The 25,032-nt window shown below is 46.3% G+C and overlaps 1 protein-coding gene across 1 annotated transcript; it reads left to right on the top strand.

Annotated features, from left to right (window-relative positions):
• The first annotated feature begins 1,715 nt into the window (after positions 1-1,715).
• On the top strand, positions 1,716-24,092 carry PM20D1 (peptidase M20 domain containing 1). The gene is given in 17 exon segments (XM_032288994.1): positions 1,716-1,958; positions 1,960-1,985; positions 3,936-4,022; positions 6,369-6,601; positions 7,035-7,071; positions 7,074-7,119; positions 7,717-7,848; positions 8,149-8,189; positions 8,192-8,267; positions 9,648-9,723; positions 10,201-10,259; positions 10,534-10,615; positions 12,054-12,069; positions 12,072-12,124; positions 19,278-19,446; positions 21,168-21,267; positions 23,368-24,092. Coding segments are annotated over 17 exon segments (1,497 nt in total). The 5' UTR covers positions 1,716-1,818; the 3' UTR covers positions 23,492-24,092.
• Positions 24,093-25,032: the final 940 nt, after the last annotated feature.

The following is a 25,032-nucleotide window of genomic DNA, read 5'->3' as shown; positions in this document are numbered from 1 at the left end:
CGGGAAAAAATTTTGGTTTGATAAGTTAGGTTCAAACACCAAATCACGGGTGCTCATGTTATTATTTGCTTTACATGCACATTGTACATACTCTTAGTTATCAAATATTATGTGATAATAGAATTTAAAGAATATGTAATGAGCAGGAAGTGCTTATGACATAATGCTAAAGGAAAAGAGCAGAACATAGAACTTTGGATGTAGTATATGAATCTGTTTCATTTTAAAACAGGCACACACCTCATTTATGGGTATTTGTGTGCAGAGAAAAAAGATTGGATAGCACCAAAATGTTATGAGCAAATGTCTCTGGATATTGGGATAGCATGTGATTTTTTTTTCTTTATGCTTTTCTGAATGTTCCAAATATTTCACAAGGGCATAAATATATATTAATTTTACAACCATAAAAATTGTGCTGTATGTGGTGACTCATGCCTGTAATCCTAGCACTTTGGGAGGCTTAAATGGGAGGGTTGCTTGAGTCCAGGAGTTCAAGAACAGCCTGGGTGAAACAGTGAGACCCCATCTTTACAAAAAATAATAATAATTTTAAAACATAATAAATACATAAAATATAAAGTCTTTAAAAAGTTTTACAGTTTGATAGAGATTAAGCTACTTTTTACTAAAAATTCTGTCAATGTTCATGTTTAAATTTCAACTCTATTTTTAACATTCTAGATCTTAAACTAGGTGGTGAATCCAGGAATGTTCATTATGTTATTCTTTATACCCTTTTATATATGTGATGTATTTCATGATATTGTTTTAAAGTTGCTATTAAAAGTAACTACATGGTTGGAGTTTTTTTTTTTTAAGCAGGATTAGTGGAATGGTTAGAGCAAATCACTCTTTGTCTAAGCAAACACCAGGAGTGTGAATCTGTAGCTTTAGTCACAGGTAGCAATATGGCCTGACTGGCTGTATAGCATTTACTGAATTTTTCTTGACAATTCTAAAATTTGAGAGTGGTGCCAGATAAAATTGCACCAGGAAATCTGGAAGGAATGGTTTCTTCTGACTTCAAGAAAACTAATTTTACATTTCTGTGACATAAGACAGGTTTTCTTTTTTTCAAGAATTCTCCTCCACCCTGAATAACTATAAAATTTCAGTTTGTTTAATACATCAAAATCATTAGTACATCAAAATTCTCTTAAATATTTGATAGTAATCTTTCTAAAAACCCTTGTCTTACTGTACTTGCCTAGTGTTGCAAAAAATGTAGTGTTAGTATTAATATTAAAAGCATTTTCAACGAAATTTCTAAACAGAAGCCAACCCTCTGAGTTGATATTTCAAAGTAGTATCTATAAACAGAGTAATTTGTTCCAATTTCAGATGAAATCAAACTGGGAACCTAGAGAACTGCCCCCCCCCCAGGATCTAGGGAATGGTAGTCAGGTCCTAAGCTTCGGAAAAAACGAGGAGCGGAGTATGGTCTTACAAGCTTTGTGCATTTTATCTTGCTTTCCCCCCTTTATTTGATATGTTGTCATACGGGAAGGGATTTATAGGTGTCTCACGAGAGATCAAGTGCGGACCAGACCTGACTCTATCCGGGAGCCCGACCTCACCTCTGCTCTACATCTGCTGGCCACAGCAAGAAAAACCACAACCCCCGACAGGCCTTAGGGGGCTGGGGCGGGGCCATTCCGTCGATTGGTTGTTCCGCAGTCCCAGCGAAGCGATGATTGGCCAGATCTAAGGATGACTGCTAGAGGGAATTAGAGCAGAGCCGGGGCCAAAAGGGCAGGTCGGGGGGTTTAGGTCAGAACTCCAGCGGCAGCCTGGCAGCAGGAGCTCGAGAGAAGCATGGCTCAGAAGCATGTTTGCGTGCTGGCCGTGGCGGCTGTGCTGCTCCTACTTTTCGCCACCGACTGCAGATCGGTGGGCCTGAGGAGCCAGGAGCATCAGAGGGCGTCGCGAATCCCTTCTCAGTTCAGCAAAGAGGAGTGTCGCGATGAAAGAGACACCGAAAGGTGAACCCGGCTCCCTTTCGCCCACCTATGCTCAGATGTGAGTCTCTCCCTCCCCAGGTCAACCCATGACTCCCCGCTTCCACCTCAGAGGGTCCGCTACTGCAGCTGGAGCCCTGCCACGCACCCCAGCCCGGCCCCAACACCCTTCCCAGCACATGTGCCCCGGCTTGGGGACGCCACACCTCCCCATACCTGGCTCCTGAAACTCTGGTGTGCCCTGCCTAACCTGGGAGCTCCAGTTTCACCCCTCTTAGCGTGACCACCGTCCCCTCTCTCCCCTGCTTGCCTGGAGTATTACACCAGCTTTCATTTGTACAGCACTTTTAACTCGTGAAAGTTTGCATGCCTGTTAAATTACTGCGGTATAGTAAAATGAGACTAAATGATCTTAGTCCTATCTGCAGAGGCGAGAAATTAAGGCGTAGGTCAGCTAAATGATCTTCCCCAGGGCCCCGTGGCAAAGAATGGGCACTGGGTGACAGCATCTAGTGCCTGTTGCACTCGCTGGGATCAGATGGCACTAAAGAAAGGGAATAGAGTGTTCCTGGAGTGTGGCATCTTCCTGATTCTCAATCATAATTGAAGAACATGTCTCCCGCAGACCTCTAATCCAAACCAAAAACTCATTCCCCTTCTGAATCGGCATTTTCCAGGAAAGTTTCTGTTGAGTGCTAGATCCGATGGGATGAAATCCTTCTTTACCATTCAGCTTAGCTCCAGTCTTTTGCCTTTCATTAAGTAATGGATTAAGAGAAACTGCCTGAATAAGCATAGGCAGATGCTGGGACCAAAAGCTAACCTCAATGGTTGGTTATAGATTGTGCATATGCTAGAGTGACAGTCCTGGGAGGCAGAGCAGGGCTTTCCCAAAGCATAGTATAAATAGTCCTCTAAAACGCATTATTAGGTAGCCACTCAAAGTCTCTGCACAGAAGAGAACAAAAGCTACATAAGAACCTAGAATAGGGACCTCATAGCAACACAGCTTAGAACTCTGAGCAGGGGACAGAACACCTAAGCTCAGATCTTGGGCCTGCCCTTGAGTAGGCACTTGAATCTTTCTGAACCTCATCTTCCCCATCTATCTGGTGGGCTGTGCTGTTGCAGGGTTGATCCTTAGCAAAACTGATGGAATTTTGTCTTTCAGAGGCCCTTCCTGGATGTCAGGCTGCCTCAGGTGAATTTGTTCTCACTGTGTTCTTCTTGGAGAGTGATCTAATTCAATATTCTCATAACTCATGCTTTCCCTCCCAGTGCCGTTTGTCTTTGATCATGGAACTCTTTAAAGCCTGAAAGTCTCAAAGGGATGAGCCTAGTGAGGGTTCAGGATCTGAGACAACTGAGCAGGGAGGATGAGATCATTTTAGGACTGAGGAAGTTGTTTGGGGGCACTTAACTCTTTAAATCCACCCCTTCCCAGGCATTATATGCCCAAAAAGCTGGCCTTCGTTGAGAGACTAGTGAGACTCTGCATGAGGAATAAGCCTTTACACACAAAAACACACAAGCCTCATTGATGTAGGGATGCAGGACAGTGGGTGCCTTGAGAATGATGAAGCTTGGATTCATCAGAAGTGGTGATTTCAGAGCTAGAGTGAGGCGTTAGGAAGAATTTATAGTAGCTTCCCCTCAACACCAAGGTCCAAAATCCATTTCCCCCAACCTTAGACCATATTTGCCTTTAAGAACCACATCAGCCTAAACAAACCCAGAAGACATGGGTTTAAATCTCTCGTCTACGTGTTGCTTGGGCAGCTCACCTAACCTCTCTAAGCTTTTTCCTTCATCTTCGAATTAGGGGAAAAAATAGTGCCTACCTCACATTAGTGTTTTGCCCTCTGCAATACGATAATGAATACAAAAGAAATTTTCATGCACAGAGGACTGTAGAGAAAAAACAATGATTAATTTGTTTTTAATCTTTCATCTCTGATTATTTGACTCTGACAGGTGCCATCCAGATTCCAACAGTGTCTTTTGGCCCTGAGGAGTCCAATACTACAGCCCTGGCTGAGTTTAGAGAATACATTTATAAAGGTCAGCTGCAAATCAGGAGCAAGGGGTGGGTGAAATAGCAATAGAGATACAGTTCTTTTACAAAGTAACAAAGACGTTTATTTTGTGACTTCTCAGAGGTTAGTCTAATTTCCATGGGCAGCATGCAGACTGTAGATTTGCTCTTGGAAAAACTAAGCCACATATATAGGGCAAAGATCGAGAGTTCATCCAGCCATTGTGTTAGAGTATAAACTCTCTCAATCTTTTCCCTACATACGTGTCATTCAATAAATATTAAATCATCAAAAGGTAGAACTAGGGTTTCCTTCTACCTGTGCAACTGCCCAGACCTATGCTCCATGTTCCTCTCACCCCTACCTCCTTACACACCCCCGCACACCTGTACACACACGCTCCACCTTCTCAGGCCTACTCCAGATTCGTTACTAACACATTTCTAGGCCTCTAGGCAGTCAACAACTCTGAACTATAACATCTGTTCCTTTCCCTCATCCCCACCACCCACGGAGTACAGAGCTATAGAAGGATGGGTCCGAGGAAAAAAGGATTCTTGGAACTCCTCCCTCCCCTTATTAAAATCTCATAAAGAGTAATGAGATTACATTCCTAAATCTAATTAAAAACAGCCCCTCCAAAGTTATCGGACATGGGAGAAGCTGGCCTAGGAGCAGCAAGTAACCCCCTCTCTAACACCCTGGGACAAATGTCTCTGGGATTAGCCATGCATGGTGGCAAGCACCTGTAGTCCTAGTTACAGGAGGCTGAGGTGGGAGAATCGCTTGAGTCCAGGAGCTCAAGGCTACAGGGAACTGTGAATGTGCCACTGTGCTCGAGCATAAATGAGAGAGCAAGTCCCTGTCTCTGAAAAAAGAGAAAGGAAGGCAAAAACAAAAATGAATGGCTCAGGGATTAGTGCCCAGTAGCCAAGCTAAGGCCAGCCTGAAAAGGCTGGAAGTCTTTATTAAATAGGAGATAAATATAGGAAAATGTGCTGGGTACAGTGGCTCATGCCTGTAATCTCAACACTTTGGAAGGCCAAAGCAGGCAGATCACATGGTCAAGAGATCAAGACCTCCTAGCCAACATGCTGAAACACCATCTCTACTAAAAATACAAAAATTAGCTGGGCATAGTGGTGCACACCTGTAGTCTCAGCTACTTGAGAGGCTGAGGCAGGAGAATCAAGTGAACCCAGGTGGTGGAGGTTGCAGTGAGCTGAGATCACCCCACTGCACTCCAGCCTGGTGACAGAGATACACTCTACCTCAATAAAATAAAATAAAATAAATGTCTAGTGACATTAAAGTAGATAAGCGAGGTAACAAGATAAAACCATATTCTTCTTCAGTTTTTGGGTAACCACAGAAGTATATGTGAATTCTTCCAACAAAGCCAGAGAGAGATAAAATTTCTCCTATGCAGCTAAATTCACTTGAATAATTGACCCTAGGAACATCTACACCTGCACACAGAAGTATGACCTGTGTTAAAAAGAATAATCTTTATGTTCACATAGCACATACACTAAATGTATTATTTTTTAAACAGAAAAATATCTCTGAATTTTAAAATATATTATTTAAATATAATTTGGTTAACGGGGCCTACTAATTTAACATAATAATTTAATATAATTTGGTTAACGGGGCCTACTAATTTAACATAATAATTTAATATAATTTGGTTAATGAAGCCTACTATAGTTAAAATTTAACGCATACCTCATCTTCATAGCTCTTTAACATGTTCTTGCAATAGCATGTTATAGGTCAGACCAAGCCTGAGCTTGAGATACTCACCATCTTAATAGTGAGTCTTTTTTTTTTTTTTTTTTTGAGATGGAGTTTCACTCTTGTCACCCAGGCTGGAGTGCAATAGTACAATCTAGGCTCACTGCAACCTCTGCCTCCCGGGTTCAAGCGATTCTCCTGGCTCAGCCTCCTGAGTAGCTGGGATTACAGGCGTGTGCCACCACACCTGGCTAATTTTTATATTTTTAGTAGAGATGGGGTTTCGCTATGTTGGCCAGGTCAATCTCGAACTCCTGACCTCAGGTGATCCGCCCATCTCAGCCTCCCAAAGTGCTGAGATTGCAGGCATGAGTCTCCGCGCCCAGCCTTAATGGTGAGACTTAATTTGCGTGTTATTACGTACTAGTAGCACATTGAAATATAGGGAAGACAAATTTCAAAGATTGTCCAGGTAGATCAGAAATCAGACTAGTTTTGTCCTAGAAGGCTTCCTAAAGAAGGATAAGTGTTTACAAAAAAAAAAAAAAAAAAAGGGACAGGAAGCACACCATGGCAGGAAAACCTAAGGAAACTGTTAATCCTGGTTTTCTCTCCCTGCCCTTTTTGCCTCTAGTCTTTCCTACGGTGCTCAGCACCAGCTTTATCCAGCATGAAGTCATGGGAGAGTACAGCCACCTGTTCACTGTCCAAGGCTCAGACCCCAGCTTGCAGCCCTGCCTGCTGCTGGCTCACTTTGATGTGGTGCCTGCCCCTGCAGAAGGCTGGGAGGTGCCCCCGTTCTCTGGGTTGGAGCGTGATGGCTTCATCGACAGTTGGGGCACACTGAATGACAAGAACTCTGTGATGGTCTGAGATGCAATGTTCCCTCTGCCTTAGGGCCCTGAAGATCAATTCAGTATAGGGGTGCTTGGCTGACCCTGGGAGGTGGGAGATAATGGTAAAAAGAACCTTGGCTCCAGGAGACCTGGGTTCCAGCCATCAGTTTGTCACTTTCCTTTTCTGGGCCTCGATTTCTCAACTATAAATAGGGATTGGAGTAGATGGTCCCCAGGGACCCTTTCAGCCCTGACACTGATATATTTATGCTCTTCTCCCTGCCATAAGGGTTCTGTTTCTCCACATTAGGCCTCCTGTACCATTTGAGTCTGTTCTCCTTCAAGAGAATCTATCAGATCCTCATCCCACCAGCCCTGATGTAGACAACTAAATGTCGCTGATATCCTGGTACCCCCACCTAAATAATGTCTTTCTGCTCTTCCATTGTACTTCTGAACCCCAGGCATTCCTGCAGGCCTTGGAGCTCCTGCTGATCAGGAATTAATCCCCCGAAGATCTTTCTTCATTTCCCTGGGCCATGGTGAGGAGGTAGGGCCTCCTTACCCTAAACTTACCTCTGTCCTCTGTTGGGGAGAGGGGAGTGGGCACTTAACCCTAGTCCAGTTTGCCCACAGCTGCAGGGTCTCTGTAATATGGTAGTTTGCCAACTTCTCTGTGTGTCTAAGGACTGTCTAAGGACCTTGACCAAAATTCAGATTCCTGGGCCCTGTGCCATGCATCTGGATTTTCAACAAACTCTTTCATAATATCTTCATAATATCTGAGGCAGGCAGAGGTCCATCACCTATACCCTGAGAAACATAGGTGTGATGGAAAAAGAACTGACCAGGGAGAGCAAATGACTACGTTTTATTTCCAATGATGCTACTTACTTAGACCCTGGGCAAGTCAGTTCACTCTTTTGGCTCAGGTTTTTTCATTTGTGATAAAAGGGAGGGTGGGCACTTCTAGCTCTGACATTCCAGAATTCAGTGAGGCAGGATTGCTTAGGACCCTGCCCCCCAGGAAGGAGACTAGCTAGAAAGTTTCTGGAGCCCCTAGCTAGGCCGAATGGGTCCCCATTAGCTATGTCTAGAGGTCTGTCTCTGGCTGAGAAGGACTGCAGCTCTGGGTTCAATGTCTGCGTCTTCAGGGGTTGGGGCTCAGAAGATCTCAGCCCTGCTACAGTCGAGGGGTGTCCAGCTAGCCTTCATTGTGGATGAGGGGAGCTTCATCTTTGATGGTTTCATTCCCGACCTCAAGAATCCCTTCGCCATGTGAGTAAAGCACTCCATCCCTGACCTTGAAAGGAATTCTCTCCCCATTTGAGGTGACCCCAGCCTGGTATCTGTGAGCCATGCTGAGACAGCTCTTTGTTTACACCTCCTGTGTTAATTGCCTGGATCTTTAACTTCTCTGAGGCTTCCCCTTCTGTTCTCCCTCTAGCATGAAATTTTTAAAGCAGCATGAAGCTACCTCCTTGCCCACTAGACTATTGCATAGATGGACCTGTGGGCCTATGGGAGAATTCAGAGATGCCAGAAGTCAGGAGAGTGGTTTCTGATCCTCTTCTACAGGATTGCAAACTCAGAGAAGGGTTCCATGAACCTCATGCTGCAATCAACATGACTCCAGGCCACTCTTCAGCTCCTCCAAAGGAGACGAGCATGGGCATCCTCGCAGCTGCTGTCAGTCAGTAAGCAAGTCCTGGCTCTCCTCCTGTGCCAGACTTGAGATGGAAGACCTGGAACTTTCCCACTCTAAATCTGAGGACACTAAGCTTCCTGCCCTAAAGTTGGGTTGGGAAGCTATGCTTTAAAAAACACTAGAGGCAGAACGAAGGGGAAACCTAGGACAGATTAAAGATGCGGGAGATTAACACAAGAGGTGTAAACAAAGAGTTATCTCAGCATGGCTCACAGATACCAGGCTGCTGAAAATTCCTTCCAAGGTGGGTGACGGCAGGAGGGGGGGCACGAGGCCACAGGAGAGACAGAGCCACCAGTAGCCTGCAAGGGCTGGAGTCAGAAGAGGCTCTATCAGTATGTCCTTATGGAAAGCAAGAACCAACAGGCAGAAGCTAGGCCTGGCAACCGGAGTAGTCCAGAGCCCAACCATTTACAAATCACAAGTTAGCGCCAGGTGCAGTGGCTCATGCCTGTAATCCCAGCACTTTGGGAGGCCGAGGCAGGTGGATCACCTGAGGTCAGGAGTTTGAGACCAGCCTGGCCAACATAGTGAAACCCCATCTCTATGTCTCTATTAAAAATACAAAATTAGCCGGGCATGGTGGCACATGCCTGTAATCCCAGCTACTCAGGAGGCTGAGACAGGAGAATTGTTTGAACCCTGGAGGTGGAGGTTGCAGTGAGCCCAGATTTTGCCATTGCACTCCAGCCTGGGCAATAAGAGCAAAACTCCATCTCAAAAAAAAAAAAAAACAGAAATTAGCCAAGCATGGTGGCACTTGCCTGTAGTCCCAGCTAGTCAGGAGGCTGAGGCAGAAGAATCGTTTGAACCTGGGAGGCAGAGGTTGCAGTGAGCCAAGATAGCGCCACTGCACTCCAGCCTGGGCAATAGAGCGAGACTCTGTCTCAATAAAAAAAAAAAAAAAGAAAAGAAAAGAAAGAAATCAGAAGTTGGCAATGACTGGTAGAGCTGTTGATATTCTGTACCTGTCCTGGCAGGAGGACAAAAATAAACAAGAGCTGCTGGCTATGCATGAGGACAGCAGGATCTGTGACAGCAGAGCTCACCCCTGGCTGGTTTTTCTTAGCAAAGTGGGAAGGGGTGTTATATTCATTCAAATTGTCAGGAGACTGACAACTCACAGGATTCTGGAGAGCAGCAGAGGGAGGAAGGAGGGACCCTAATGGGAACTTAGTAGACAGGGAAAGCTCCTGCTGGTGTTTTGAGATCTTGAGAATGTTGAGTTGGTGGAGGTGGTAGGGAAGTGAATGGGAGACCACTTGGCCAGGAGTGTTGAAACTTCCTTCTATCTCCCTCCTTCTCCTCTTCAGACCACTGATCTTTGGCTGGGGTTCACTAAGTCTTGAGGACTCTGTTTCTGTTCCAGACTGGAGCAGACACCACTGCCTAACATGTTTGGAAGCTGGACATTGATGGCGACATTGAAGCAACTGGCACATGAGGTATGGGAAGAAGTATTGCATACTCCTGGTCAGCTAGGAACAAAAGAGTGACAGAAAAGTAACCCTCAGAGTAAGAAAAGGACCCCAGTGCTGGCCAGTGCTCTGCCTATTCTCACCTATTCCCAGCCAGTGGCTGAGCCGACAGAGGGATCTGGCTTGTTCTCTAGGGCTGTTAGTGTGTTTCTGAGACCCTAAGACCTGATACACCCTTTGGGAGCTGGTTCCCGCTTATCCCTGAGGCTGCTGAGCAATTGTTCTAACCAATCAGATAAGCCCTGCCAGGCAGTAATTGCCTCCCCATTCCTGACCCTCTAGCAGGGATTGAGCTCACTGAACTTAGAAACACTCTTGACCCTAAGAGCCCCTGAGGCAATTCTGAAGTAGAGAGAGACCCAGGTCTCAGAGACTCAGGCTAAAGTAGAGGTGACCCTGTGGTGCTGACCGCTCTGACATCCTGCTGACCTTGTTCTTTCCTAGCTTCCCTTCCCTGCCAATATAATCTTGAGCAACCTGTGGCTATCTAAACCCCTTGTAAGCAGGTAAAGTATTATCTTTCTTTCCTTCACATCCCTTACCTCAAACCTACCCACCCCCCAGTCCCCTCTCTTTGGCTTAACTGAGCCTTACTAATCATCCTTCAGCCACCAGACACTGCGCTCTAAGCGTGTATATTTGAGACATGTCTTAATGGGAGACATAAGATGTCTCTCAGTCTTAAAGATCTCCAAGGTTCAGGAAAGTGGGTAATGTTTCTGCTCTTTCCTTCACCCCATTGGTTCTTTCTAACATCTGACCTTGGTCCTTTTGTTTTCGGTATTTGGAGAGAAATTACGTAACCAATGCAATGGTCAGGACTACCACAGCACTCACCATGTTCAATGCAGGGGTCAAGGTAACATTCCTGTTTCTATCTAGTAGATAGTGGCTCTGTCTTCTGGCTCCTCCCTCCTTCTCTGTGTGTCAGCTGCATCCAAGCCTAGCCACGCCGTGACATGGGCCTTTCTGAAATCTTGAAGGGAGTTAGACCATTCCTGTAACTGCCAGTACCACCAGCACAACTCCAGGGGGCACCATTCACCTCGAGTACATTGTGATCTTGAAGCGCTCTGGTAATCTGGTATATAAGTGAATGATGCCTCTGAATTAATTCCTGGCATAACTTACTGGAGTGTCCAGCGTGTCAGCTGTAGTGTTCATCAGAATAATAGCACTGTGTCCTTACATTTGAATGGCGTTTTCATTCCCCCGGGATACTTTGTTACTCCATTTGAGCCTTCTAAGAGCCCTACGAGTATGCCCCAATGACCAGTTGGGAAAACAGGGGCACAAAGAAGTTGCAACAGCTAATTTGCAGCAGCCCAGTTCTCCTGTCTCTGACCTAGCGCTTTTTTGCGCCATACGAGTTCAAAGAAAGCTATGCACTTAGGGAGTCTCCCAACCTCCAAGGAACAATCCCTCCATAGCCTAATCCTGTTCTCTGGTTAGTCAGATTCCTCCTGGTCAGGCAAAAAAGAGATTTTACAACTGGACCTGGGAAATCACCAATCCCTGCTAGAGGGTCAGGAATGGGGAGGCAATTACCGCCTGGTTGGGCTTATCTGATTGGTTAGAACAATTGCTCAGCAGCCTCAAGGATAAGTGGGAACAAGCTCTCAAAGGTCTTAGGGTCTCAGAAACACACTAACAGCCCTAGAGAACAAGCCAGATCCCTCTGTCTTGGCTCAGCCGCTGGCTGGGAATAGGTGAGAACAGGCACAGTGCTGGCCAGCACTAGGGTCTTTTCCCTACTCTGAAGGTTACTTTTCTGTCACTCTTTTGTTCCCATGTGACCAGGAGTATGTGAGGAGTATATGTTCTTCTCATCCCCCTCAAGGATCAAACCCGATGTGAGCTCCGTGCTACCACATGATGAGGGCCAACAGAGGCTCTGGCTGCCCCGTCTTGAGTAAGCACTAACGTTAACAGCTGCAGAAATGTCCTGGGTGTGCTGGGAAAGAAAGTGCACACGGAAGGCACAGCGTGGGGCCAAAGCAGAGATATTTGGGTGATCAGAGAAAGCAGTCTTGCTCTGAACATTTCTGTGATGCCCTCCAGGACCAAGAAGCACGAAGTTCTCGCTTAAAGCAGAGACACTCCTTCAGCTGTGAATATAACCACATGTCACTTAGCTGAGAGAAGACAAGAGGCAGATTAGAAAAGCTAAGCCTTGGGTCCTTAAGTCAAATCAGCCAGCTCCGCCTCAGCTGAGGAAATTAGCATTTCCTGATCAGCAATCAGATGCAGAAGATTTGAGGTTGCTTCAAGCCAGGGTTTTATGGTTCTCTCTCCAGGTGAATGTCATCCCCCACCCCCGCAGACCACAATCAACTTCCGGATTCACTCTGCACAGACAGTCCAAGGGGTATGTACCATATGTTCCAGACAACTCTTTCAGCATCAGAGAGTTGCAGCCCTCAGGGCCCATGTTTAGTTGCAGTCCTACGGCTGGTCCAGTGTCCTGTTTGTTCAGCCAACATTTTTCAAAGGCACAGGTACTTCACTAGGATTGGAGACCTCTGATTTGGGAGAATGTGGGGTCTGAAGTGGAAGATGAGTATGAATAATGATAGCAATACCTGCAGTAAGACGTTATATATATAACATTATATAAATGTAATAGGCTTGCTATGTATTTGGCACCTTTCTAAGGTACACACGTTTTAATCTTCACAAGCACCCACCCTAAATCTGCATTTAACTGGTGAAAATTGAGGTACAGAGTACCAGAGCAATCAAATAGCATACCCAAGATTATGCATCTAGCAGTCTAGTTCCCGAGTTTGTGCTTTTAGCCACAACCCTAGACTATGATTATAAAAATTAGAGGTGAACAAATTGCCATAGGATCACTGCAAAGAAAGAAATTCATTCTACCTCTTAGGGTCAAAAAAGTCTTTTCTGTGGCTGGGCATGGTGGCTCACGCCTGTAATCCTAGCACTTGGGAGGCTGAGGTGGGTGGATTGCCTGAGCTCGGGAGTTCGAGACCACCCTGGTGATCATGCTGAAATCCCATCTCTACTAAAAATACAAAAAATTAGCCAGGCATGGTGGCGTGTGCCTGTAATTCCAGCTATTCGAGAGGATGAGACAGGAGAATCGCTTGAACCCGGGAGGTGGAGGTTGCCGTGAGCCGAGATCACACTATTGAACTCAAGCCTGGGCAACAGAGAGTAACTTCATCTCAAAAAAAAAAAAAAAAAAAAAAAAAAAGTCTTTTCTGACTACTACAGTTTTGAACCAGGCCTTACAGGACAGACAGAACTTGGCTAGAAGTAAGACATTCACTGTGACTAAGGAGTAGGATACATTGGGGAAAGGTAATAGGAGATGAAAATTGATGGGAAATGGGGTTGTAGTTTAGGGATTTAGGTCTTGTATGCCATACTGAGGAGTTTGGGCCCTAATCTGTGAAATCTGTGACAGGCGAGAACTTTCAGAGGTTTTCAAACAAATACTGAGTTTGTTTGTTTTTTTGGAGGGGGCGGGGGACGGAGTTTCGCTCTTGTTACCCAGGCTAGAGTGCAATGGCGCGATCTCGGCTCACCGCAACCTCTGCCTCCCGGGTTCAGGCAATTCTCCTGCCTCAGCCCCCTGAGTAGCTGGGATTACAGGCACGCACCACCATGCCCAGCTAATTTTTTGTATTTTTTTAGTAGAGACGGGGTTTCACTGTGTTGACCAGGATGGTCTCGATCTCTTGACCTTGTGATCCACCCGCCTCGGCCTCCCAAAGTGCTGGGATTACAGGCTTGAGCCACTGTGCCCAGCCTTTTAGAGAGGTAATGCTAGCAGCAATGCAGAGGGAGTGCTGGAGGAGGGGACAGGAAGCTATTGCAACCTCTTAGGGAGTGCATATGAAGGTTTGAACTGAGGCCATTGTCACGGGGTGGAGAAGAAGGCTTCTCCCACCAGAGCTAGGAGGGAGGTGGGTTCAATAGGATGTGGTGTGTCTGTGGCTGTGGAGTGAGAGAAAAGCATGGTGGCTCCAAGGTTTTTAACCTGGGTAGTTGACCAAGTAGTTAATGCCTTTGACTAAGAAGGGAATTCAGAAATAAGAACAAGTTCAAGAAGAAATATAATAGTTTAGAAGTGTGAGAAGCTTATATGAAATAGGCAATTATAAATGTCTCAGGTCTGGAGAGAGATATGAACTAGAGATAGAGGCTGGAGTGTCATTAACATAATGGGAACCTCTAGAGTCAATAAAAACCCATGAGAAGGATGTGCAGAGAGTTAGGAGGGAAAAGAGCGGAGGCCAGAGCCTTGCAATGGTCTGCTACAAACATCAATTTACAAATGAATGTATCATTGCAAACCACGATAAGTGCTGTGATGAAGAGCAACATGGTGCTTGTTAGATAATATAACAAGATTATGCATCTAGCAGTCTAGTTCCAGAGTTTGTGCTTTTGTTGTGCTTTTAGCTACAACCCTAGTTTATGATTACCAAAATTAGAGATGAAGCCGAAGGGTGAGTAGAAGTTACACAGAATGTCTGACATCCACAGTAAATGTCAGCTTATTTAAGCATCAGGCTGGGCTAAACGGAATTAAAAAGGTAAACCCGATGCTTAAAAAAAAAAAAGATCCAAAAGGCAACCCAGTGACTGTCAGATGAGTAAGACCTTCCAGAATATGGTTAGGGACAGTTCTGTGGCACAGATCATCGAGGGTCAGTAGCACTTGGACTTCTGTGGTCCTTTCTCCTAAGTTCTTCCCCAGGGAGGACTTTATTTGGCCTCATGCAAGGTGAGAGGCACACTCCTCATTGTTGAGCAAGGAGCAGGTTGACATCCTGCCCAGAGCCACCCAGCACTGAGGGGGCCTAGGAGGGGGGCGAGTTAGGACCAATGTGAGCCCTGGGCTCTCCTGCTTTTCATCAGGTGCCAACCTTTGTGCCCTCCCTGGGGGCTCATGAGGTCAGGAAATCACTGAATTCCCCTCATTGAGCTTCTTTCCACCAGTTTTTTTCCAGCCTCATTCTGACTCCATGCCCTTTCCAAGGGCTGTTTTCCACCCAGCTGGGGCTTTCATCTCCCCAGGTCGTGGCACTCTTCCCTCCTCTCTTCCCCTGCCATAGTGGCCTTCCTTCCGGCCTCTCTGATGAAACCCCTGGAACCCCTGGGCCCATCCTGCCCACGTACCACTGTGAGGAGTGGAAAGCCTCCATATTCAAAAAGTTTGTAGGACTCATTTGTCCTGGCTACTCCTCTCCCTCGGGCCCAGTTCCATGCATCCAGAACACTCCCTGCTGCACTCCCTGTGCACAGAGCCTCAGGCTGGATCCCACAGGAACACAGGCCGCCCCAGAGTTCTCCTCCTCCATATTCAACTTCAGATGGAGACAGGTCTCCAGCACCTATCTGTGAGGAACAAGAACCGTCAGAAATGGAAGAGGCTACCATGCTAAAGGAAGATGTGTCCTGAATGGGCCTGAAGGGGTAGAAAGAAGGCAAGTAGGAGATGCTTAATGGAGCCTCCACTCGAGGGAAAGTTTTGGAATATGCTATCTTGAACAGTAATTGTGCTCCTTATCACTAAAAGGGTTCAATAAGGATGTTGAAGAGAAGGCTCTTTCCTTTCTTCCTTCATTTATTCATTCAAGTGTCTGCTGGTAGCTACGGTGGACTAGACATTCTCCTAAGCATTTGTGAGAATGGCGAATAAGACGGACAGGATTCCCATTCTAATGGTGCTTACAGTCTAGCGACGAGACAGCAGTAAGCAAGGTGATTTTTTTAAGTGGTAAATACCACAAAGAAAATAATAGGATGCTGTGTCACAGAGTAGTTGTGGGGGAGGGGTAGAGCAGTGAGCCCCTTTAAATGCAATCGTCAGTGAAGCCCTCTCTGAGGAGGAGCAAAGACCTGGCAATTGCATCCAGGCAGTAAGAGCACAAAGTAGGGAGCAGTACAGATGTCCTCTAATTTTGACAGCTAAGAATGTGCTGTGTGTTTGTGATGCATCCAGTACTATATTACTTCCTGTGGAGTTTATTCTATAATCCCAGTGCTCTGGGAGCCTGAGGCTGGAGGATTGCTTGAGGCCAGGAGTTCAAGACTAGCCTGGACAACACAGCAAGACCCTATGTCTACAAATAAAAATAAAAATTCACCAGGCACACTCCTATACTCCCAGCTACTCACAGGAAGCTGAGCCAGGAGGATCTCTTGATTCCAGGAGTTGGAAGTTACAGTGAGCGATGATCACACCACTGCATTCCAGCCTGGGTGTCAGAGCAAGTCCCTGTCTCAAAAAAGAAGGAGGGGGTTAGATATTACGTGACACCATATCTGAGTTCATTATAAGGAAGGCATTTATAAGTGAATTGCTCAAAAATTGAATGGTATATGGCAGGCAGTGACGAGCTTTCTGCCACTGGAAATATTCCAGCAGGTGGGAAGACAGCCTGTTGTGAGTTTTCTAGAAGCAGCCTTACCGCGGGCCAGAAGCTGGACTTGCTAACTCTAAAGACCTTACCTGTTTTTAAGTATCCATTGTCCTTGCCTTTAGCAGCTGTACCATTCACTTACAGGAAAATATCTCTACACATAAAACAGAACATAATGTTGTGGGAATGCACTGTAAGAACTATAGGAGATCAGAGAAATGAGAGATTCATGTGCTCTAAAGTCACCTTTGAGGTCTCTCACCATTGACAAGTCCCTCTCCCTAGTCCCATTCTTGTACCTCTGATTCTTGCCCAAGAATTCTATTCTAAACAAGCAAATAACCAGCTAACATTTTTTGAGTGCTTACCATGTGCCAGGCACTGCCCTAAGCACATTACACATATTAACTCTAGTAAAGGTCACCACCACTTATGAGGTAGGTGCTACTATCATCTACATGTTAACAGATGGGCAGCCTGAGGCACAGAGAAGTTAAGGAGCTTGTCCAAAGTCACACAATGGTGAGTGACTACCCGAGGCACAAAGTTGGTTGTCATATCTCAATGTTTCTGCCTGCCCCTCTCCTTGCTCAGATGACCTGTTGCCTCTTCTTCGTCAGTTTCATATCCTTCCTTGAAACTCAAGCTGAACATTCATACCACTAAGGAGTCCATCTCAAATGAACACCTCCTCTCACGTTCTAGTCCACACCACCTCAAAGTGTATGTACTTAGGAAGCAGTAAAGCATTGTTCCTATAAAGTCAGACAGATACCCAACCTGACAATACTAACTATATAACCCACGGTGGTTGTTAAACAAAGCAACGCCTATTCTTATTTTTATTTGTTCACATCTTTTGAATTTTATGTATCCAAGATTTATTGCATGCCTTTTATGTGCTTGCTACTGGAAATGCGGAAATGAGATAGACACAGTCCGTGCCCTTGAGTCAGGGCCTGGCCTGGCAGCTAGTGGGAAATCTGAGCTCTTGCAGCCTCACTGCAGGGGTCCAATCTGCATGCCTTCTTCAATTTCTGGAGACAGGACCTCTAAGGAATTTGGGGTAGTGGGCATAGTCCCAACCCACCTCATGGAGGCTGGCTTCAGAAACTTGCCAATGGGCTGAGAATATGTCAAGGCTGTGCATTAATTCTTGTATTAGGATATTTGTATTATAAGTGCTAGAGTGAAAACATGCTCTGAGAAGTGAGAATACACTTTGATGAACTCCTTCGCCCATTCAACAGCAGGAACCTTCACTTCCTTTCCAGACTCAGCTCCTAACATTCTTCTGGCATATAAGAGGGTACCCTTGGGGCCGGACATGGTGATTCATGCCTGTAATCCTAGCATTTTGGGAGACTGAGGCTGGTGGATCACCTGAGGTTAGGAGTTTCAAGACCAGCCTGACCAACATGACAAAACCCTGTCTCTACTAAAAATACAAAAATTAGCCACACATGGTGGCACACGCTTATAGTCCCCGCTACTTGGGAGGCTAAGGCGGGATAATTGCTTAAACCCAGGAGGCAGAGATTGCAATGAGCCAAGATGGCGCCACTGCACTCCAGCCTGGGCCACAGAGCAAGACTCTGTCTCCAAAAAAAAAAAAAAAAAAAAAAGTACTCTTGGACAGGCATGATGGCTTACACCTGGGATCCCAACACTTTGGAAGGCCAAGGCAGGCAGATCACTTGACGTCAGGAGTTTGAGACCAGCCTGACCAACATGGTGAAACTCCATCTCTACTAAAAATACAAAAATTGGCCGGGCGCGGGGGCTCAAGCCTGTAATCCCAGCACTTTGCACTTTGGGAGGCCGAGGCGGGTGGATCACGAGGTCAAGAGATCAAGACCATCCTGGTCAACATGGTGAAACCCCGTCTCTACTAAAAATACAAAAAAAAATTAGCTGGGCATGGTGGCACGTGCCTGTAATCCCAGCTACTCAGGAGGCTGAGGCAGGAGAATTGCCTGAACCCAGGAGGCGGAGGTTGCAGTGAGCCGAGATCGCACCATTGCACTCCAGCCTGGGTAACGAGCGAAACTCCGTCTCAAAAAAAAAAAAAAAAAATACAAAAATTAGCCAGGTGTGGTGGCACATGCCTATAATCCCAGCTGCTTGGGAGGCTGAGGCAGGAGAATCACTTGAACCTGGGAGGCAGAGATTGCAGTGAGCTGAGATCACACCATTGCACTCCAGCCTGGGCAACAGAGTAAGATCCTGTCTCAAAAAAAAAAAAAAAAAAAAAGTTACACTTAAGATAATGTCCCTCATTCAGGTGATCTGCAGCTATGGGACAACCCTTTTTCTAGAGCAGAGGCAGTTTTAAAGCAACTACTGAACAAATGGTTTGGGACTAGTGCTGGGGCTTTGGAGAAGTGGAGGTCCCTCTAAGCCAGTCTCCTGGTCCATTCCTACATGGCTGTATGTGACCTAATCCTCAGGGTCTGGTCTGCTTCCTGACCGGGGCCAGGAATTTTTCTGGATTCACTCTAGTCATTTCAGACTGAATTTTCTAGAAGTTTCCTCAGGTGCCTTCCTGAGGAAAGGAGGCAAAGAGAGAAAACTTGAATACCAGTACCACAACTTCTGACTGTTTGTCTGTGTTGAGCTCATCTTCCTGGCTCCAGTACAGTTGGTTACAAACAGGAAGCCGGAATGCCCAGAGAGGGGAAAGAAAAGTGTGTGACCCTTTTATCATCTGTCTGAGAATCTCTGAGGCTGAAATCAGGTCATCACATCTATCCCCCAGCCTCGAGATGATTGACCTTCGGCTGTCTCTTCAACACTCATCCAGCCTGTGGCTCACCATCCAAGGGAAAGATGCATAACTTCCTGATTTTCCAATTCCCCACCTGATTCATGACTGTAAGACAAGTCTCCCAATGCATTTAACCTAAATTTATCAAGCTGTAGATTGCTTTCCAGGAAGACCGAGCTCTTACATCACCTATAGCCAGTCAGCTGAAATTGAAGTCCCAGTGCTTAAAACAATGAGTCCTCTCTGTAAACCCCCGGGCTCTGCCTTGCTGGAGAGAAATCAGGATACTTAAGTTAATATTGTGCTTGTATAGCAAATCAATGAGAAATCGAACCTCCTTTGTTTCTACCCTGGAGGTCCTAGAACTCACCAAGAAGATTGTGGCTGATGAGAGAGTTCAATTCCATGTGTTGAGTGCCTTTGATCCCCTCCCCATCAGCCCTTATGATGACAAGGCCTTGGGCTACCAGCTGCTCCTCCAGACCACACAGTCTGTCTTCCCGGAAGTCAATACTATCACCCCAGGTAATGACTTCATCAGCTGTGGCTGGAGGGAGGAGGGGGCTGGAACTGTTTCCTATCCAGTGTCTACTTCCCCACCCCCACCCCAGATGTTCAGCCTGGAAACAGCTGGCTGCTTCCCCTCCTGATGGGACTGGAACTGTATTTTCCCCTCAGAGTGGAAGTGAGAACGCAAACAGGAAAGGAACAGAAACAATAAATTAGGTCAGTCAAGCCTGGGTCCTTGCTTAACCTAGGCCAGCCACTCTGGCATAGAGGGGAGGATTGGCTTAGACTACTGCCTCCTCTCTAGGGGCAACAGAAGGGACCCAGATCTTCCCCGTGTCTGGTTCTGATCCACTCTAGGATAACAACTCAGCAGCAGAGCTCAGAATCCTCAGCTCAGAAAAGCCTCCCAGCCCACACCCTTTGCCTTAACCTAATTTATGCCTCACAGACCAGACCAATCCCAGCACCACCCCTCTGTACCCCTTCTGCAGGCTTCTAGCACACCATCCAAATCTATGCTTTGCACACAGTGGTTCTCCAATCTAAGAAGCCTCCAGGAAACTATTAACATACAGATTACCTGGACCCACAGCAAAGATTTGGGTTAACCAAATCTGCAACGGACCCTGGAATTTGCCTTTTTCACAGATACTCTCAGGTGATTCTAATACAAGGTGATGACTGACCACAGTTTGAGAATCTCTGGTAAATGATTGTTGCTCTAATATTAAGATATTGCTCAATAATAATGATATTGCTCAATTATTAATGCTCTAATATTAATGCCTGTGTCTAGTTTTCTTTTCTCTTGGTTTAATCAGAGATTCCTCCAAACACCCAGGAACCCAGCCCTCACAGTCCCAGATTCTCCACTCTTGGCCCTCAAAGGCTACCCACTCTACTCTCTGTCTTCTGGAGCACTTACTGTAATCCTCCAATGGGCCAGGCTTTTACAGAAAAAAGATAGGCAGAAATCAGCCACAAAGCAAGGAACTGTGAAGCTCCTGGATGTCCATTTGAAACCAGGAGTGGAAAATGGAACAAAACACAAATCACCATCTTGAATAACCCCACACACTTGAACTGATGCTCCCAGTGTTTCCCAAAGAACACAGCTGTGGGCACAAGTCCCAGCCCCTGCTAGGTGACCTGCTACCACCTCAGGAGAGTGGGAGACTGGAAAGAGAGTATCCTGGCACTTTCCAGACCTGAGGTTTGACCCTAGGAAGACAGAGTCACCCTTCAGAGAATGAGAATAACAGGAATTTTTTTTTCCAATTCAAGAGGATTGCATTTTATAATAGTAAAGTTCTCCCGAGGGTATTTATTTCTGACCGAGGACATTTATTTAGAGTGATACAGAATAAAGGTCAAGTGATAAAGAGTGCTATCTAGATTCTGGTTTCTTAAATAGCAAATGGTCATGGCCTTGGGTATGAAATGAACATATTGGCCTCCCTGCTCGCCATGGGGAGAGGACACTTCCAAGGGCATTGGTAAGCCATCCTTTGAATGGTCCATCCAAGGGATGGCTCACCAATGCCCTTGGAGAATCTATGTTCCTGGCTGAAATAAATGGTGCTTTTCATAAGGATAGCTATAGGCTTTCAAGAGAGCCCAAGCCTTGCTCTGTAAAGACCCAGTAGTCCTAATTTTCCAGCCAGGCCACCAAGCTGCCACTTGCTTGGTTTGGTTGCTCATATAAAGCCCCTTTCCTGTTGATCTTCCCTCTCTAGGTATCTGTATCAGCAACACAGACAGCCGACACTTTACAAACCTCACCACTGGCATCTACAAGTTCAGCGCCATCCACCTACAGCCTGAAGGCTTCAGAAGGTGAGTGGAACAGGTTTGAGCAGCAGGTGGGAAAGAGAAATACACTTGATATGTCCCTTTCCCACCCCATGCTCCCGACAGTTCACAGGATCAGGGGAAAGCCGGGATTTGGCAAAGTGAAATGGAGACATTGTAGAACCTAACCCATCTACCATCCTCATTGCCAGAGTCTTGCCACCCCCTAGAATTTGTGGAAATTAGCCCCTCTTTTACAAAGAAGGAGATAATTGGGTGACTGGGGAAAACCTGGTGGAATCGGTACCCTTGGGTGCTAATCCTAGCTCTTCCTCTCTTTGGGAGAGAGCTTATGCTCTGGACCCCATTTTCTTCACTTACATGAGGTCAAAGGTGGGTGCGTGCTTTGACTTCTCAGAAGAAAGCACTATGGAAATCCAAGACGTGACCACCGATTTTAACTGCTCTGTGTGAATTACTATTTTTGTGGGTTCTTCAGCAAATTTTTAATCCTGGGGCAGGGGAGGATGATTTCCATTTGCCTCTCTGCTGCTTACCACATCCAGACCTGATTTCTCCATCCTAAGTGCTCTGTAGACACAGCAAAACTATTTGAATAGGAGCTTAAGAACAGCTTTCATGATTTTGTTTTTAAATGGGAGGTAAGTAGGTACCCTGTGTTTCCTTTCATCTTTGAGATTACATGGATAGTTTGGTCCTTGTTTGTTTTGTTTGGCTCTGTTTCACTGTGGGGAGGCAGGCTGGTGGATGTGAGGTCTGATAGCAAAGTTCCCTGGGTGCCACAGAAAAATGAGTAGGTACCCTGGACAGTTGCCTTCCCTACCTTCTATTAGCCCTAGAAAGTGGGAGAGTAGGGAACTGGCTTAGAGATAAGTCTAGCTAGGCACTCTGTCCTAAGAGAAAGAGAAATGGAAAGATAGTTCTTGTCCGAGTGTGGTGACTCACACATATAATCCCAATACTTTGGAAGGCCGAGGCAAGAGGATCGCTTGAGCTTAGAAGTTTGAGACCAGCCTGGGCAACATAACGAGACTCCATCTCTTCAAGAAAAAAAATTTAGAAACAAAGAAAAATAATAATTAGCCAGATACCTGCGGTCCCAGCTACTCAGGAGCTGAGGGGGGAGGAGCAGTTGAACCAGAAGGTTGAGGCTGTGTGGGTAACAGCCCCCATGGGCACCGAGGAAGGAGAGCTGTGCAGATCCCAGGCACAATTAGTGCCCGAAGTATAACTCACTGCTTACTTATATCTAACATATATATATATATATAATCCTACTTAGTTCCATATAATCTTTCTATATAATCATATAAGTATTGTAGCCGGAGCTGTACTGACACATTTAGTGCTGATTTATATAATCCTTCTATATAACCATATAGTAGTTAGTAGTAGAAGGAATGCCTAGAGCAGTCACAGAACAGAAGCAGTACATGGGAAAACAGCCAGATCAGGACAAGAACCACAGACCCAGGCAGTGGCGTCCCTGCCTGAAAGAGCATATGCCATATGGTAGGCTTGGAGCAAGAGCCTCTCCTCCTGATAAAGGAGTTGTAGTACCTTGCATCCAGTTCCTGTGGAAAGTAGGCCTCAGGCCTGAGATCCTGGAAATAACCGAGGGAGAAGAACCCCTCTGGTGTGACCAGTCACGGAGGCTGTACACCCTGTCGGTCTTTTCTCGTTTCTGTGCTAGCTCAAATCATCCTCCCATAAATATCTTAAGAGAAGAGCACAAGTCTGTCAGCTCCCACTGCAAGGCTGCAGTGAGCTATGATTACACCACTGCACTCTAGCCTGGGCTGCAGAGTGAGAACCTGTCTCAAGAAAAAAATATAATTCTCCTGGAGGACAAATGATTGAATGGATTTCAGAGCAGGAGATGATTTTGGACTCCCCAGGAGTTTATTCCACACTGTTTTTTAACACGACCATGGATAGATCCCTGAGAAATGACCAGCATGTCATATGAAACCTCAGATGGCCCCTCCCTTGCCTGTTTCCTAGCCCTGGAGGGCCAGTGGTTTCTGGGTTGGCGAGGGAAGCAAGGAAAGTGCTTTGCAATAACACTCGAGCTGTGGCACTTGGTCCTGCCTTCCTTCCCCAAATGTACCTTACCTTCCTCAGCATATATGGAATCAACGAGAAAATCTCAGTCCAAGCCTATGAGAACCAAGTGAAATTCTTCTTTGAGTTGATCCAGAATGCTGACACAGACAAGGAGCCAGTTTCTCACCAGCACAAACTGTGAGGTCAAGGGGCCCACTGGGATAGGCATGCTGGACCTTGGGCCGGGACTAACCCAAGGGGGTAAACCCAGTGTTGATGAAACTTTTGATCAAAATCACATTGTAAAACATTGCTCATCTGTCTTGCTCACTCTTAAACTCACCCAAGAACAAGGCCAGGGGTAAGGTAAAGTCAGCAGAAATCTGGCTTCTCCCTTTCTCCCGACATCTGCATCCCTTGATCCAGTGGCATTTGCTGCCCTCTTGTCTATTACCTGTCTTACGCTGGTTGTTTCACTGCTTCGCCCTCCAGGCTTGACTTAACAAATGTAGATTTGAAAAAATCTGACCAGGTGTTGCCTGATAGGAGTCTTTAATTTGGGGCACTCTTGCTAGGATGCTTTCTCCAGGGCTTATATATTTCTTGCTAGAACTTTCTTTCCCCTTGTATTCTCCTCTCTTCTTGAAGAGACTTGTGAGCTGTCTCTTCATCTCTCCTCTCTCCCCTGCATCTCTCCCCCTGCTCTCCAATTTATTCTACTTCTGGAGCTGGGCTTACCTAAACTGTGATGCTACCATGATTGTCACCACAATTAGTCACATAAAGTGATCTATGCCTCACCAGCTGATCACTGAGGGGTGGAACTGAGGCTTGGCTTTGGAGGAACCCCAAACCTCCTGGTTCTGGAGGCCAGAGACTGGAAAAGAAAGCCTCTGTCCTTGGGCTCCTCCCAAGGGCTCCCCGGGCTTTGTTCCTTCCCTGCCCTGTTCCTGCCACCTGCTGCTACTGTCTCACCCCAGGAGGCACTAATCTGTGGAAACATTTCCCTGGCACATCCCATGGGCTGAGCTCCCAAGGGAAGGGCTCTCGGTGGGGCTCAGGATCAGCAGGGCCGTGGCCCTGGCATCCTGTCCTGGTTCAGGCAGATCAAGGGAAAGTGGAGGGCATTCGGGTGGAAGAGGAGGGGGAGGCTGGATTGAAGGGCTCTGCCCTGTCTGGTGGGGTATGAGGAGGCACAAACTAGCCTCCACTGGGGACAGCAGAATTCCTGTCTTTTTTCTCTAAGCTCCAACCCTGAGCATATTTGAATCTGCTCAGTAGCTGCCAGGTGGGGGGCATTGGAAGGCAGCATTTCTTGGCTCAAAGCTGGGAGCTGTGCTTTGTGGATCACAAGAGAGTCTGGCTCGCAGAGGAAACACAAGGGGAGCTGGGACTTGAGAGACACCCTCTTCTTTTCCTTACCAGACAAGGACCTTCCATGTTCTCCCGGGCTTTGACAGCAGTGGGCCCCTTTCTCCTCTCCTCATAGCCCTCTTCGTCCTCAGCCCTCAGTCTCTCACCTCCCTCCCTGGAGGTGTGCTATTCCCTGGAGCTCCGGCTTCATGAAAAGTGTTGGAAACACAGTGTGGGGATTATTCCAGCTTTCTTGCTACTCCCCCTAAGATTCACATTCCTTCCTTTGCCCTCCCTTTTTTGGCCAATTCAGTACTTATTCAGCCTTTGTTAGAGGGTGAGCTGAAGAACAAAAATAATCCTTCACATTTGTACAGAGCTGTACAGAAT

The sequence above is a fragment of the Sapajus apella genome, unplaced genomic scaffold (assembly GCF_009761245.1).
Source record: "Sapajus apella isolate SASKATOON/1434 unplaced genomic scaffold, GSC_monkey_1.0 scaffold22, whole genome shotgun sequence".
NCBI classification, from domain to species: Eukaryota; Metazoa; Chordata; class Mammalia; order Primates; family Cebidae; genus Sapajus; species Sapajus apella.
Note: the sequence above shows the minus strand (reverse complement) of the source record. Positions and strands in the feature narration are given on the sequence as shown.